Source organism: Quercus lobata, chromosome 2 (genome assembly GCF_001633185.2).
Source record: "Quercus lobata isolate SW786 chromosome 2, ValleyOak3.0 Primary Assembly, whole genome shotgun sequence".
NCBI classification, from domain to species: Eukaryota; Viridiplantae; Streptophyta; class Magnoliopsida; order Fagales; family Fagaceae; genus Quercus; species Quercus lobata.
In genome coordinates, this window is record NC_044905.1 from 102867584 (window position 1) to 102885142 (window position 17559).

Consider the following 17559-nt stretch of genomic DNA (forward strand, 5'->3'; position numbering starts at 1 on the left):
GCCTTTGCTGAGATATTTCGGGTTTCTTTCCTTTTTACGTACTTAGAAGATGGGCTGTAGTGGCTTGGATGTACCTTTGTACCGGATTTTGCTTTATCCAAGGAGAAATTACTCCTCGGAGGTGCTTTCTTTGTCTTAGTGGATCTGGATAAGGATTGCTTGAGTCACACCTTCTCCTCGAATGGGCTACATCCTCGGACGGGCCTAGGGCCCAACCTGTTATTTTGAGCCTGTCCCCACAAAAATATATAAGAAAAACATAGTTAAACTATTACAAATAATGTATGATATTCAATTTAAACATAAACATGCAAATGTATCCATGATTAAAATTAATAAAATATTATTGTTGAGGAAATTTATTAAAATAAAAAATATAATGTTTTTTATAAAAATAAAATAAAAACTTATTAAAAAATGATATATGAATCGGTACTTTTCAATTGGTTAAGAGAAAGGAAGTATAAATAACTAAGCATGAGAATTAGAGGGAAAATTGGGGGGTTTTGAAAGAGTAAAGCATCAAAGAGTTTGTTTCACTAATTATGGCTTCTTTAAGATTGAATTAGCATATACTACAAGGTGAGACTTAGGGCCCGTTTAGTAGAGCATCTTAATCACATATTTTCAATTTTTAAACAACATTACTTGCATTTTCACACACTTTTTCACCCACAAATATTTTAAAAAAATACAAACAATATTACTCAAACTACTCTACCAAACGGGTCCTTAATTTCTTAAAATTTTTGGGTTTTTTTTTTGCTAACCTGAAACTTTCGGGTTAAAAATTATAATTTGAAGTAAACTCATGAAAATTATATATAGAGTTTATTTTCAAATTGGATGAAAGAAAAATCCTCATAAAAACTACATGACAACTTGACAATTCAAATTATCATTCACGTGTACTTTTAGTCATGTGATCTATTTAATAAACCATGACTTGTTTAAATAATTTAAAGAGTATTGTGATTTAAAACACATGGTTGGTTTTATGAATCATTACATAATGAGTTTTCTATACTAATTTTGGAAAAAACTTTTTAGTATCTGCATAGTGATTTTACTAAGGTCAGGGTTCCTATGGCTATGGTCGATATTTGTATACTTAAATAATAATAATAATAATAAAAAGAAAAAAAAATTTGATTGATACAGGGTCAGGTAATTTTTTTTTTTTTTTTAAGAGAGAGTTTCAATCTATAACGTCCGCTTCTGATAATAGTTCTTTATCATCAAACCAAATTACCAATCAGTTTTTTGTGTAGGCGGAGATTGAATCCCAAATCTCTTATTCAACCATCAGAGACTTTACCAATTGAATTAACTGGAACCCACAAGGTTAGGTAATTAGGTTGCAAACATTAAGCCATAGTGACTACGGACGTGGCTGGGAGGGTGCCACACCCGCATCCGATGCGGCCCGACACGAGACGCAGCGTCCGACGCAGTTGCCCCGCGTTGATGCCGCGTTTGAGTTTTTTTTTTTTTTTTTTTTTTCTCTCAAATTCAGGCCGACTCAGCTCGATTCGCGCCGAATCGGCTTCGATTCTCTTTGAACCGGGCTGATTTGACCATAATCGGGCCGTATCGGCCATATCGGTTCGTGTTGACCGGTGACCGCTACGGCCGAAACATGCCGAAAAAGGCTGAAATATGCCTTGAATCTGGTCGGAAAATCCGAAATTCTCACCTCAGAGGCATATTAATGTGTTTCTTGCCTTCTTCTTTCTTTATTTTGTGAATCAAAGTATAGTAATGTGTTTTTTTAAAATATTTTAATAGTAAAAATATATAGAAAATATAAATAAAAATATTTTTAATAATTTTTTAATTGCCGAGTCCCGCCACACCCGCACCCTACTTTTTCAAAAATTACCAAGTCCCCCACCCGCACCTGCACCCGCACCCGAGTCCCGAAACGCACCCGTGCTACATAGCTCTGACATGTAAGAAAGAAGAAACTAGCATCCATGAAACAAAACAATATGGACGTTGCCACCATAAAATTAATTGACGGGAAAAGCATACTCTTGATAATTCATTTGTCGTTACTTGAATAAAAAGTAAAAACACTGATTTTTATTTTGGCTATGCAACCAAGATAGAATTCTGGCTTCAAATGGGGAGGGAAAAAAAAGTATCACAGTCGTAAACTTCAATGGACTATGTTAGTCTGGGGCTTACCAGAAACCAAAACACACTATATATTTTTTCACAAATAGCTAAGCTCTAAACGCCATAGCTGCTACAAGAGGAGTATGAGGCTATGAGCAGAGCAAATAGAATGCAGTCCATGGATGCCTCAGCTTAAGATTAGATACTATCAATGACATTGAACCAATGAGCTTTGCATAAGGCAATGCACACACTAATTTTGACCATGGAATATTTCAAGTGCTCAGCAATCCCGTATGTCAATTGGAACAAAAATTTCTTCCAAATAACTTGGACAACTGTTGCTCCACTCCAATGCTTCCCACCAACTCCTCTCACCCTTTATCTTCTTCAAGTCTTGACTAGATATTTCATCAATTAATGGATTCTTAAGATCTGGACAATTATAAAAACTCAACCATTCTAACTTCGGAGCAATGTATAAACCACTAGAGATGCTAACTAATCCTGGCATGTAATGAAGTGAAATCTTCTTCAAATTTGGAAGAAAATATGAGGTTTTAGGCTCAGCAGAGATTTCACAGCTTACTATGCTTTTGATGGAGGGACAGTCTTCAACTTTGAGCTCTTCTAAGTTGCATAGGTTATCAAGCAACTCTTGTGTCAAAATAGTGGTCAACTGGGGACATGTGCGCACTGTCAAGGACTTGAGAGGAAATAACGAATTCTTCTGTACTGACCCTTCCCATATGCTCCTTTAATTCTTCATATAATATATATGAAGGTATTCAAGTGATCCTAGAACAATTCTTTCAGCACCATATGAATCAGATACTATTTTACTGGTATCATCTTCTTTATCAGCATCTGCTTCATCTACAATCACTTGGACCTCATTACATTCCCCCATGACACAGCATTTTAGTTGCTTCATATTTCTAAGCCCAAAATCGGATAGCTTCTTAACAGTCGCATGCGTGTCCAAGAAAAATGCCACTGCATGTTGGAGTACCTTCTTAATATCTCCAGGGACACCCACACCGTTTACGTATTTCAAACATTTCTCCCATCGTTCCAGCTCAAACTCAACATCACATGGGACTCGAGACATAACGCGCTTAGCATGACGACCAACAGTAAATCTGAAATGAGACAGCTTTAGGCTATTCCACTGAAAGTGCCTCAAAAGTTCCACCCTTGGAAAATAAAATTTAAGAGTTTCCAACCTCTTTAAGGTACATACTTCAGTAACAATATCTTCCACACGTGCATACCACCGCTCGTCATCTGGATTCACATCAATATTCAACTAGTTATCTGGAGTACTCCTCTAACAGAGACAATGCAGAAATTACCCCACAAGGAACCACTACATTTGATTGCATGACTTTCTTGCCATTACTAATATATCCATAAAATGAAACTTCCAAGCATTTCAGATTAGTTAACTCCTTAATCTCCATAGGTAAATCCATAATCTTTGCCCCTTCAAGATCAATAACCTCAAGTTGCTTGAGATCTCCAACTTTTGGCGACAACGTCATGAGACGATGACAATTATTTAGAAACAGTCTTTTGAGGCTTACCAATTTGATAATGGAATCAGGCAATGACTTGATACTAGTCCTGAATCAGTTCAGGATTTGAAGGGCTGGCATGTGATCAGAAAATGACGGAGGAATCATTCTCAATTTGTAGTTTCTGGGAAGGAACAGAGCTGACAGATTGGGACACCTTGGATTCTCAGGTAAAATGGACAACTCGTTGTCCATCAAGTAAATCTCTTTGGCGTTCTTCCAATCCTCATCCTTTGGCGGCATAGTTAATCCTAAACCACTCTGCATAAGAAAAAATCCACGTTGCTCACTTGCTTCAGATTTCATCTCAACGTCTTCAATCTGAGATTGTATCAGCCCACTAGATTTAAGGATATTTACTGCATTGATATCAAACAACACTCTTTGAGGTTTCAGAGTACTTGATGCTTGCAGTTGCATATTCTCAACCTGTATAACATCTGGTTGTCTTGTTTGTGAAGCGTCATTACCCATTTCTTCAATTTCAAATTTCTTTTGTTCACTTGAATCAGTCATCTTAACTTCTTCAATATCAATCTCCATACCATGATGCTCTGACGCTATTTCATTTTCACTTGTTTCTTCTGCAAAATAATAATATTAAAAATAAATAAAATTCTTTTATTTTTTCATGACAGAAAACAAAAAGGGCTCATTAAGACTCTTATATGATATGGAAACTTAGGCTTTTCTTCTTTTTAATTTTTTATATTTTTTAAATTATCAAAAAAAAAAAAAACACTTTTGGAGAGAGGAGAATCAATAATGGTTTCCTTTCTCGAAACCCACTTCTCCTACCTGTATTGTGTGATAAATAGATCAAAGTAAAGAAAGAGACAACATAGATTTGTTATTGGTTTAGACAAACAAAACAAACATCCGACAGAACTCAACACAAAAAAGATTGAAAATTTTCTAATTCTTGTTCTACTTGCCTGGACTCTTGATTGGCAAAACCAAGGATATTACACCAGTTGACTGTGGAGGAGCTAGTCGAGCTTCAGCTTGAGCAGGTGCTGGCATTGGCGGCGATGAATCAACTGTAGAGACTAAGCCCTGACTTGGCTTCCAAGAAAGATTGTGACCTCGCCAATGAAGTTGCAGATTCGGTTCCCTCTTAAACCCTTTCTTGCAAATTTCACAAACAAATTCATTCATCGCCAATTGAGTCTTTGGAGACAAAGCAACCACCTCCACATCTAGATATGTCAAAAAATCAAAAACCCGAAAAACAAGTCAAAAACAAAAAAGTTCTTAAATTTGAGACTTAAAACTCATATGGGTTTGTTTATAATTCTTTAATGTTAACTGGCATTCCAAGAAGGCATTGGTTTTTCTTAGTGGTTGGCTTTAGAGGTTGACTTTGAAAGCCATAGCAGTATTGGAAGTCCAGAACATTCAAATCATGAGGAAGAAGATGAAACTCCAACGGCTACTTCCATCAAAACGCTGTCGTGTATGAGGCTAGGGAAACATAAAGGAAAGCTAAAACAAAACGATACCGTTTCTCATTAAAAGGAACGGTGTCGTTTTGTGTATTGTATAGCTGATCAATTCTGGAATACCCGTGTGAGAGTTTGTTAGAAGAATAGTGCACGTGTGAGAGTCTGTTAGCATACGTGTGTGAGTTTGTTAGGATTCTGTTATTAGTCTCACTCTCTCTCTATCTATCACTCTGTATGTATAAATATAGATAATAGTCTTCATTGTTTGTGTGTAGAAGATTGTATTCAATGAGATAATTTCTAAAGAATTTTTCCAACTATTCTCTCTCTGTTTTTCTTTCTTTTCTCTGTTTCTTCTTCTAGAGCTTTCTGTTATAGAAATCATAGACTTGAGAGAAGTTTTTCATGGTATCAGAGCTTTGATCTGTTTCAATGGCTTCCGCTCCTTCTGGTTCGTCTTCTTCAGGATCTGCTTCAACTACTCTGCCTGTTATGGCTACTACGAGCTTACCAGTGAATACTTCACTGTTGCTGTTATCAAACATGTCATCTATGATGACTGTGAAGCTCGATTATGGAAACTATATTGTATGGAAACACCAAATAGAGGTAATTCTTGATACCTACTTTATGATTGATGTTCTTAATGACTCGATCAGTGCTCCAGATAGATTTCTCAAAGATTCATCTGGTAATTTCACTACTGAGATTAATCCAGCTTTCATAGCTTGGAAGAATCGTGAACAAGCCATGTTCACCTTCTTGAACTCTACGCTTTCTCCTGCAATTCTTGCTCTTACAGTTGGGCAGAAATCTGCTAGAGGAGTTTGGAAAGTGTTAGAGAAAAGATTTGCATCTGTCTCAAGGTCTCATGTGATGAGTCTACGAAATGAACTAAATGCAATCAAGAAAGGCGTTGATTCCATTGATGGATATTTTCAGAAAATTAAGCAAGCTAGAGATAGATTGGCTACTGTTTCTGTGTTTGTTGATGATGAAGAGCTCCTTCACATCATTCTTGATGGTCTTCCCTCTGAATATGATTCATTTAGTTCAGCAATTAGAACTAGAAGTGATGTATTATCAGTTGAGGAGTTGAATGTTTTACTCAATGCTGAAGAGAGAGTGATTAAAAAGAGGTCTAATACAGTAGATTCAGCTTCTATGGCTATGGCTGCAAAATTTCACTCACAAGGATTTCAACAAGGAAGAGGTGGTAGGAATAATAATCAGAGAGGAAGAGGTAGAGGTCACAATCATAATTCTGGAGGAGGTTCTCATTATGGTAGTGGCAGTTACTCCAATCCTGGACAGTTTCAGAATTTCAATTCTGGATTTTCCCCTCAGTTTCAAGCCTACAATCAACCTAAGCAATCATCTAATCAGAATCCAGGTCAATCAAGCAGGCCTATCTGCCAGATCTGTGGCAAGAATGGACACTCAGCTCTTGATTGTTACCATAGAATGGACTTCACATATCAAGGGAGGCATCCACCTGCAAAACTTGCTTCTATGGTGGCTAATGCTGCTCAAGTTCAAGCTTCCAATGCTTGGCTCACTGACACAGGTTGCTCAGATCATGTGACTCCTAACTTGTCACAACTCTCCCTCATGCAGCAACCAATCCAAGGATCAGAGACTGTCACAGTAGGAAATGGCCAAGAACTACCAGTGACTCACATTGGTAATGGTGAGCTTCGAACTTTAACTCATAACTTTAGGCTTGATAACATTCTAAGAGTACCTGATCTTGCTTCCAATCTTCTTTCTGTTCATAAACTTTGCCTTCAAAATAATGCTTTCTGTTATTTTGATGCACACAAGTTCTTAATTCAGGATTTGCCCACGGGGAAGATCCTCTATGCAGGGTTGAGTAAAGATGGAGTTTACCCTATTCCATCTAATCATGATCTGTCTTCAACTTCCTACTTCAATTCTGTCCAGAATCCTGCTTTTGTCACCATCAAACCACATCATATTCTACTATGGCATCATAGACTTGGGCATCCAAGCTCTAAGATTTTATTTTCTGCTTTAAAAACTGTATTTCCCTCTATTTCTTTGTCTCAGATTTATGATGTCTGCTCATCTTGTGAATTCTGTATAAGTGCTAAAATGCATAGGTTTCATTTGAATAAAACACCTCTTGTTTCTACTTCACTTCTTGAACTTGTGCATAGTGATGTTTGGGGTCCTTCTCCACTCACTTCTCTACTTGGTTTCAATTACTATATCATTTTTGTTGATGATTACTCCAGGTTTACTTGGTTATTTCTCCTCAAACATAAGAGTGAAGTACTTTCTGTCTTCAAACACTTCAAATCCATGGTTGAAACTCAGTTCAGCTCTAAACTTAAGGTTCTTAGGACTGATAATGGTTCTGAGTACATTAACCATGACTTTAAATCTTTTTGTTCAACCTCTGGTATCCTCCACCAATCTTCCTGCCCTCACACTCCTGAGCAAAATGGTGTTTCAGAGAGGAAGCATAGGCACATAGTTGAAACTGGTCTCACCCTTTTGTATCAGTCTCATCTTCCTCTCAATTACTGGTCCTATGCATTCTCTGCTGCAACTTACCTTATCAATAGAATGCCTTCTTCAGTCTTAGGTTTTCACTCACCTTGGGAGAAAGTTTATTCCAAACCCCCTTCTCTTCATGCCCTTAAAGCTTTTGGATGTGCCTGCTATCCCTACCTCAGACCTTTTAACCAAAATAAGTTGCAGCCCAGATCTAAACCTTGTGTCTTTTTAGGTTACCCTCCCCTTTCTAAAGGTTATATATGCCTTGATCCAATCTCTAACAGAATCTACATTGCTTGTCATGTTCTGTTTAATGAGTCTATCTTTCCTTTTGCTCATGATTCTAATCTTACTGATCCTCATATTCCCTTCTCCTCATCTCTGTCTAATTGGTTTTCTTCATCTACACAAGCTGTTGATGAATCTGTCCATACTTCTTCTCCTGAGTCTGCTGATGTTTCTACACCTCCTGACCTCACATCTTCTCTTCTTCCTTCTTTTCTATCTTCACCAATTCCCATTCCTGTTGTTCCTCCACCTTTGGCTGTTTCTTCCTTGAATCTTCCTGCTCCTGTTCCTCCTCAATCTTCCTCACAGACTGTCCCTAGTGTTTCTGAGTCTACTGCCATTGTCCCTATCTCTTCTAACTCTCATCCAATGCTCACAAGGTCCAAGCATGGTATCTATAAGCCTAAAGTTATGCAAGTTCAGGTTGATTACACCATTACAGAACCTCCTTCTTTCACCATTGCTGCTAAACATTCTCAATGGGTGGCTGCTATGGATGCTGAGTTTCAATCTTTACAGAAGCAAGCTATATGGTCTTTAGTTCCTCTTCCTCCTACTAAGAATGTGGTCACTTGCAAGTGGGTTTATAAGTTGAAACGACATAGTGATGGCTCTATAGCAAGGTATAAGGCCAGATTGGTTGCAAGGGGTTATCTTCAACAATATGGCATGGATTATGATGAGACTTTCAGTCCTGTAGTGAAGCCTGCTACTGTGAGAATTCTCCTAGCCTTGGCTGTCCAATTTGGTTGGGAATTAAGGCAGTTAGATGTCAGTAATGCATTTTTGCATGGTGTTCTCAAAGAGGAGGTGTATATGGCCCAGCCTCAAGGCTATGTTGATCCTGCCTTTCCTAAGCATGTCTGCCTACTTCACAAAGCTCTTTATGGTCTCAAACAAGCCCCTAGAGCTTGGTTTGAGAGGTTTACTTCCCAATTGCTGCACATTGGCTTCTGTGCTTCTGCTGCAGATGGTAACCTCTTCATTTTAAGGCATGGCTCTTCAATTGTCTTTTTGTTACTATATGTGGATGATATCATAATCACAGGCAACAAAACCAGTTTTGTCTCCTCTATTATCAAGCTATTGGGGGTGGATTTTGATCTCAAAGATCTTGGCTTACTCCATTATTTCCTTGGTCTGCAAATTGACTATACTTCATCTGGATTGTTTGTTCATCAGACCAAATATGCCTCTGATCTTCTCAAGAAGTTTGGCATGACTGATTGTAAGCCATGTAAAACTCCTTCCTCACCTAACTCTCACCTTCTTCCTAATGATAGTCCAGTTTTATCTGATTCTACATCCTATAGGAGCTTGGTTGGTGCCTTACAATACCTTACCTTTACAAGACCTGATCTTTCCTTTGCTGTCCAACAAGCATGTCAACATATGAGTACTCCTACTCATAATCATCTTCAGGCAGCCAAACGAATTCTTAGATACCTTCAAGGCACACTTCACTTTGGTATTGCATTTACTCCTGGCCCTATTTCTTTATCTGCTTACAGTGACTCTGATTGGGCTGGGGACCCTGTGGATAGGAGATCCCTCACTGGTATGGTGTTGTTTTTTGGCAATTCCCCTATTTCCTGGTCTGCCAAGAAACAAGGCACTGTGTCCCGTTCATCCACTGAGGCTGAATACCGTGCATTGGCCTCCACCACTGCTGAGTTATATTGGATTCGAATGCTTCTTCGTGATCTTGGTCTCTTTCTTCCTCATCCTCCTCTTCTCTGGTGTGATAATGTTAGTGCGTTGGCCATTGCCACTAATCCTGTGTTTCATGCCCGTACTAAACACATTGAGGTGGACTATCATTTTGTTCGTGAGAAGGTTCTTAGGCGTGATGTGATGCTTAAGTTCATCTCCACCCATGATCAGTTAGCTGATCTATTTACTAAAGGTCTTCCTTCTCCTTGGTTCAATTGGCTCACCTCCAAACTCATGTGGAAATTCCCCATTCGTTTGAGGGGGGATGAAAGCCATAGCAGTATTGGAAGTCCAGAACATTCAAATCATGAGGAAGAAGATGAAACTCCAACGGCTACTTCCATCAAAACGCTGTCGTGTATGAGGCTAGGGAAACATAAAGGAAAGCTAAAACAAAACGATACCGTTTCTCATTAAAAGGAACGGTGTCGTTTTGTGTATTGTATAGCTGATCAATTCTGGAATACCCGTGTGAGAGTTTGTTAGAAGAATAGTGCACGTGTGAGAGTCTGTTAGCATACGTGTGTGAGTTTGTTAGGATTCTGTTATTAGTCTCACTCTCTCTCTATCTATCACTCTGTATGTATAAATATAGATAATAGTCTTCATTGTTTGTGTGTAGAAGATTGTATTCAATGAGATAATTTCTAAAGAATTTTTCCAACTATTCTCTCTCTGTTTTTCTTTCTTTTCTCTGTTTCTTCTTCTAGAGCTTTCTGTTATAGAAATCATAGACTTAAGAGAAGTTTTTCAGACTTTGATTGCCAGAGGAAGAGACACTGGCTTCCCCTGAAGCTGTTGAGGAATTATCTAAGTCAACTAGCATGGATACTCAGAAATTTTTGCTAGGGTTTTCTTTGGAACTATAATATGCTAGAGAAAAAAAAGAAGGAATATATATCAAGGACAGTTTTGTGACTCATTTTTTATTGATCTTGAATTAGAGTATTTGTTTCAGTAGCTAAGATGCGACTTGTTGCTCAAAGTTATCATTTTTCTTGACCCATTTTGAAAATCTATGTTCCCTCTACCCAAGCAATATGTTGCAGGTTCAAGTCAATTAATCAATCTCTCCAAAAATTGGAGGTAGGGCTGTCCACCAACCAGCTCTCCTAACCCCACATAAGTGAAATCCTTGTGTGGTGGGTAAGATTTTAAATGATTGCAATTAAACTCAAATGATTATGACAAGAAACAAAGTAAATAGGAATGAAATGAGTTAAGAATAAGACAAAACATATATGGAAAGAACCAACTTGTAGGAATGAAATCCATATCAAGAGGAACAAACTGCAACATTATCCATAAGACAGATAAAACAATGGGTTAGGTGTTCTGGAAGGGAATACCTTTCTCATGTTCCTCATCAGCTAATTTTGTATCAAAATATTCTTGCTGCTCTAGTTCCCTCTTTGCTTGTTCAGCATCATTTAGTTTCTTCAATGTTCCTGGGATGCAATGCTCTGAGAGAGCTTTTTGGAAGGTCTCAATAGCAGGTTCATAGTCCTTTGAGTGTTTTGCCATTTTCACCAAGGCAATTCCTTTCCTATTCAAAGTTATTGCAATCATCTTAGAGCCTGATTTAAGTTGTCTTCCCCTTTCAACAACCTCATCACAATCTTTAATACATTCATCATACTGAAAAAACAATAATATAAGAACTTGGATCAGAGTGTAGTTGAAAAAAATATATAAATGAAAATATCAGACATTTGAATACAATAAGTAATGATGTAGGACAAGCTAATATACCAATTTTTATGTAGGATCTTTAGGAGTTAAACACTAAATTAGGGTTCTTGATGTGATCATGAATGGTTTCTTTTTTGATAAGTAATGATATTTTATTTAAGAGGCTACTTCATGTTCACAATGATGAGCACAATGTAATCTAAAAGAACTACAAAAGAATCATACACGAGTGAAGTGAATATATGAAACCTAATAAGGAAATTCTACAAGTAAGAGGCCACACACGAGCCCAATCAAACAGAGTACAGACCAATGTTTGTAACTAAGCCATTGATCATTCTATATTGTCAAAAATACGACTATTTCTCTCCTTCCACACAGAGATGGACCTAGCCCTAGGCTGGGTGGGCCCAAGTTTTGGAAAAAAAATTCTTAGTATGTGTGTACACAGAAAATTTTCAATTTGCCCCAAAATATGCAATCTTGGCCCCCTCCCTCCAAAAAAATTATAAATTGGCCCATGAAATCCAAAAGTATATGCTCTATTCTATCCCTTTTGCCCAGTTGCCTGAAGAATAATTACAATAACCTCTGGATAATAACAAAAAAAAGGCACAAATTTGGTCTAAAGAAACCTAATTACCCAAAAAAAATATGAATTACCTGCAAACAAAGAAACCCAATTGCCCTAAAAATAACATGAATTACTTGCAGACAAACTAATATTGACAACAAAAGTAAAACACAAATCTGGCATTATCAATTGTATGATTTTCAGTTCACATGGTGTGAACTGTGAAGTACTTTTTTAAAATTTTTTAGTGGTGTTTGCTGTAATAATAATGTTAATTTTTTTATTAAAAAAATTATATAATGAGTTCCTGTAGTAAATTGTTTGGTAGTGTTACTTTTTAAGAAGTGAGAGAAATTTGACAATCTTATGTCAAAATATTATTTAAATGGTTAGGTCGATGTAGGATAAATTCCTTATAATTAATTATTGTTTTTTTTTTTTAAAGATCATGGAAAAATAATGTTCAATTATATTATTTTTTTATTAAGAAAATTTTAAAATAATTTAGAAGCTCATATTGAAAATGTAGTATTGTTAACATCTAGTTTGATGTCCCAATTTCTAAAATCCATCAAATAAATTTTTGAAAAATCACCATATATAAAATTGGTAATAATTCATTATTAAATAATCTAGAATTACGACGAATATAATTATGCTATTAATTAACACAATGCAATTGAACAAGCTTATGTTAAGTTTGGTCTATACCAATTTCTTTTTTTATACTTGGGCCCCCCCAATTTCTGAATCTTGGTTCCGTCTCTGCTTCCACAGTACCACATCAAAAATAATAGAACATAGTTTCAAATATCCAATAAGTGCTTTCTGATACAGGAATACCAAAAAAAAAAAAAAAATTAAAATTAAAATTGAAAGACTGGAAAATAAAGGGATATGACCTAGGACTCTAGGAGTCAATGCCAAGTGAGAAAACCACTAAAATTCAACACCTAGGGTGGAACTGGAGTCAACACTAAACCAAAAGACCATATTTTTCATTCATCAAAATATCAACTATCTCCAAAAGGAGTACAATAGTTTGCTTATAACAGATTGCTAAACCCTAGTACATTAGAAGTGTACTATATTGGCACAAATCAAGAACCCAAATTACAACGATCAATAAGATCGGGGAGAGACAAATGCTGCTAGAATTTTATTAAAATCAATCTCACAATTTTTTATTTATTGAATATATAAAGATTCTTTGCTCCCTGACATTAAGTTTGCCGTTAACTTAGATAGAAAAATATGATATCACGTGAAAAAATCCAATTGCACATCTTCTTAATCCCTTAAAAACAAATGAGAAATTAAACTTTACCACCTTAACAATACTCTTGAATACACTTTGCACCTTAAACTTTGGATTTCCATCCAAGTTAACAACAAACTGACATTAGGTGCAAAGTATAGTTTAGGCTGCAAAACATGCATTTGAAAATTTTAGGGTGCAAAGTGTAATATGAGGTATAATTTAGGGTGGTAAAGTGTAATTTTTCCTAACTTTTTCCTTAAAAGACTATAACTCCTAATTATAACAAAAGGTAATTAAGAACTTCAAAACCAAATTGAAAAAGGACTCAAGATGTAAAAATAAATAAATAAAGAATCATGGGCTTCTAGAAGAACCCAGTCCCAAAAATTTGGAAGTTGCCAAATAGGTAAAACTTTAAAACTTAACCATCAACTTCTAAAAAAAAACTTAATACCAGACTCAGCATTAACTAAAGTAGCAAATGAAAAATCCAAGAAGGATTTATATACTAGTTACTCATCAGTGCTGACAAGATGATACGATTTAGGTAACTCAGCAAGTTGGACCTAGCTGAGGTGTATCAAATAGAATTCTCTCTCTCTCAGTCTCTCTCTCTCTCTCTCTCTCTCTCTCTCTCTGTGTTGACGTTGTGATAAAGATGGAAATCATATAATATGCCCCAATGTCCACATCCATATCAACTCAAACTCATCAAACTAAAGAACCAATATGGTAGGAGCCACATATTGCAAAATTCTAACCTTTTCCACTTTCCAGTCTTGGTAACAGCTGCCCACATTGAGAGAACTTTATAACTTCTAAACACAAAGCATACATACCCAACTCTCAAGTTCAGACAACATAATCTAAGGGGCAGTGTGTGTATCCACGTGTGCAATAACACTAAAATAGTGAGTCCTAACTCATAATTTCGAAATTAAAACATGATATAAATGTATATTTTAGTATTATTAAACACTTGTGTGTAATAAGTTTTACCCTTATCTAAGAGAGAGCAACCATGGTGGACCAATCCACTAAGCTGCCACACAAGTCATCAACATAAAGGTTTTAAATTTGGCATATCAAGAAAAACATTGTCAACAAAAGGCAAAAAATTAACAACAAATTAGACCTCCCTATTATTGCTATTCCACATCAAACCCATCTTGTCACAAGTAATCAAACCTAAATAACTCCACCAATCTTTATTTTTGAGCCTTTTTGACACTGAGGAAGGAGCAACGGAGTTCAAATTACACACACACATCAGTGAGACATTCATCAACCCGATCAAGTACAACAACATAACTAAATTGAAACCAAAAGCAAACAAAATTACAAGTAAAATAATACCAATGAGCATATATATAAACTCAATTGTAACCAAAAAAAAAAAAAAAACATATTACAATCAAAATCAGAGGTAAACCAGTCTGGCCAAGAAAATGTTGTAACCAGATTTGTCATACCTGTCCTATTGCCAGATAAGCAACAGCCCGATTCATGAGACACGAAATGTTCCCATCATCCAACTCCATCACCTTAGTATAATGCGCAATTGCAGTATCGAAATCATTCTTAGTGTATGCTGCATTGCCCATTTCCTGTTCCTTACATGCCTGCGACTCCCTATCCATCCCCTCATCTGCTGTCAACTCCATCAGATCCAGTTCCTTCGCCAGCTCAATCTGTGCGCTTTTCTTCCTCTCCGGCTGCAGTGACAGCAAAGACGAAGACTGAGGAATCTCTGCATCCACAGAAGTAGGTGTCCAGATGTTGATGTTCAACAAAACCCCAAGCGCTTGTATAACCCTCTTGTCCTTAAGATAGTTATTATGGAGCTCATGCATCATCCTCACAAAATCGTTATTTTGAAGGTAGGCCTGGGTGGTTGGATTCACTGTGAGCTTGTGCCACATTTTAGGCCACGACAACATGCCTTTGAAGGAAGATAAGACTAAACTAGCTTTGAAAAACATGCGAAGATCAAATTGTTAGCGCCACAGGAAACACACTTTAGTTCTTTTAATTAACTGATAGCTTTTGAGAAGTATGGCTCATAGGTCATCACTGATTATGTAATCACCATACAGCAGGAAAGACAAGCCTACGAAATGAGAATTTAATCTTAACTTATTATAATGATCTCATGGAGAAAATGGGGATAAACCAATTACACAGCATACAAACTACTGGAATTTGGGCTAAGTGCATTCACATGATTAAGAAATAAAAATATTCATACAAGACAACAATATTTAACATGGTTCGCCCAACTCAAAGACATTTTTTTATGTCTTTAATTTCCAATCTTCTAATAAAAGTTTAACTTAAACTATAAGTACCCCTAAAATTAAGAGACAGCCTCACTAACATATTTAACCATATTTTAGGATGGTAAGATTCAGTCCCTTCAATATATATTAAATTTCAAAAATTTAGGAAATAAATTATAAATAGATCACTTTTAAAAAATTGATTGCAAATCAGATGAGACAATCAAAATCAAAAGCTCATCACACTCCAAATTATATATTTCCGAAGCTTCATCTTAGAGGTAACTTATTTATACAACCCTCTATTTTCTTGTTTTTGTGCCATTTAACTGGGCCAAAGTTGATGTAACTCTGTCACTCAATTTATATGATTTTCAAATGTCATGGTGAAATATTCTTCGAATCTACTTGCACCATGCAATCATTGGAACAAAACACCAAAAACATAAACAAAAACAGATGAAGTTACCACCTTGACGAGGATTGCCATTGCTCCCACGTACTTCACTTCTTGTTTGCTTGGTGATTTTTGGTTCTGTTACAGCATATGTCATCCTACACTCCACGGTAATTTTTTTTTTTTTTTTTAAATTTCCAAAAATCACAACAAAAAAATAAATAAAAAGATGAATATGTACAAAGTACAATAATAGGTTGGGAACATGCCTTTTCTTTAGATTTGGCTCATCACCATCACCAACCCTCTCTTCTTCTCTGGTTTCTGCAGCACCTTCATTCTCACTATCGCTTGATCCAGTTAACTCACAAACGCATGATGATCCTTGATCCTCACTGTCACTACTACTTTCTTCTGCAGATTTTGGATGATTATGAGAGCCTTTGTAGATAGTTTCAGTTATGTGTCCTGCAGGTGAACGCTCAACCTTTTTTTTAACAGGACAAGTCGGATAAGCACATTTGTAGTAGCTTCGTGTATAGTTACTGCCCTTAACATGCTTCTGCCCATATATACGCCACTTGTACCCATCATTTGAATCATCATTCATTTTCTCATAACAATTCACTAATCCGGCTTTGAGCCCCTCATCGCAGGGGTCGAACTCGAGCCCTTTGTTATAAGCCGTTACGGCTTCATCGAGCTGGCCCAAGCCGAGGTGAGCCGCGCCGAGCCGGCAATAGCCTCTGGACCAATCAGGCTTGAGCTTGACTGCTTTCTCGGCGTCGGCCAAGGCTTCGGAGTACTGGTGGAGGCGAGCGTAGGCGGCGGAGCGGTTTGAGTAAAGGAGGTAGTTGGAGGGACCAACTGACATCGCCGTCGAGAAGTGGCGGACGGCGGTGGAGAAGTCGCCGGAGGAGAAGGCCGCGTAGGCATTGGCTTTGGCTTGTTCAGCCAAGGCATGAGATTGAATTTGAGTGCCGCGGAACGAGTGAGGCTTGTTGGCTTTCGCATATATGCCGCCGAACAGAAAGTAGGAAATGACTTCGGCTTCTTCGGCAGTGACTTGATAAATCCTCATCAAGATGATTTCACACAGAGAATAAATTGAGAATTTTGAATTAAATTTTTTTCTCTTTCGCTTTCTATAACTGTTTGATTAACCAACGGCTTGTTTTTGGTTGTAGTACACGCTATTAGTAATTAGAAGCAGATATATGGAGTTGGTGAATAGTACATGTGGCAAAATCCAATTAGTGAAATGGTGGGCCATTACCCTTTTTTATTTTTATTTTTCTCCTGAAGATAAGAGGAGATGGCTGGAGAAGATAATCATTCAATAGCACCAATGAATCAATCTTTGCCAAGAATTTTGTAACTCAAAACATTTTTGGTGGATCAAACCTTCTACCTACTTTTGAATTATCAAGAAAAAATCAATCAATCATTGACTCAATTATTGAAATAATAATTATTTTAATTTAAAATTTTAAAATGCATTAAAAAAACAAATATGAATAGTAAAATGATAATGTGGGGACCGGTCAGTCACTAAAACTATTAAAGTCAAGTTAATTGGGCCTGTGGCCCATCCGAGGAGGCAAACCTGCCCGAGGAGGCCCATATCAGATTAAAGGGGTAACTAAATGAAGGGAAGAGGGAATATCATGAAAGGGGAGTTCAGTATTC

At 36.8% G+C, this 17559-nt stretch overlaps 1 protein-coding gene across 1 annotated transcript; it reads right to left on the reverse strand.

Moving 5' to 3' along the window:
* Positions 1 to 2025: 2025 nt before the first annotated feature.
* On the reverse strand, positions 2026 to 17028 carry LOC115977626 (hsp70-Hsp90 organizing protein 3-like). Its single transcript, XM_031099601.1, has 6 exons — positions 16140 to 17028; positions 15946 to 16028; positions 14667 to 15163; positions 11017 to 11305; positions 4634 to 4897; positions 2026 to 4282 (listed from the first exon to the last, which is right to left on the reverse strand). Exons 1-6 carry the CDS (start codon positions 16949 to 16951, stop codon positions 3753 to 3755), a joined length of 2475 nt encoding a protein of 824 aa, XP_030955461.1. The 5' UTR covers positions 16952 to 17028; the 3' UTR covers positions 2026 to 3752.
* Between the last annotated feature and the right edge of the window lie 531 nt (positions 17029 to 17559).

Coding starts and splice junctions, on each gene's coding strand:
- LOC115977626 (XM_031099601.1), bottom strand. CDS start 16,951: ATGAGGATTTATCAAGTCACTGCCGAAGAAGCCGAAGTCATTTCCTAC. Junction 11,306..14,666: donor CTTATCTGGCAATAGGACAG/GTATGACAAATC, acceptor TTGTTTTTTCAG/TATGATGAATGTATTAAAGA. Junction 4,283..4,633: donor TTTGCCAATCAAGAGTCCAG/GCAAGTAGAACA, acceptor ATTATTTTGCAG/AAGAAACAAGTGAAAATGAA.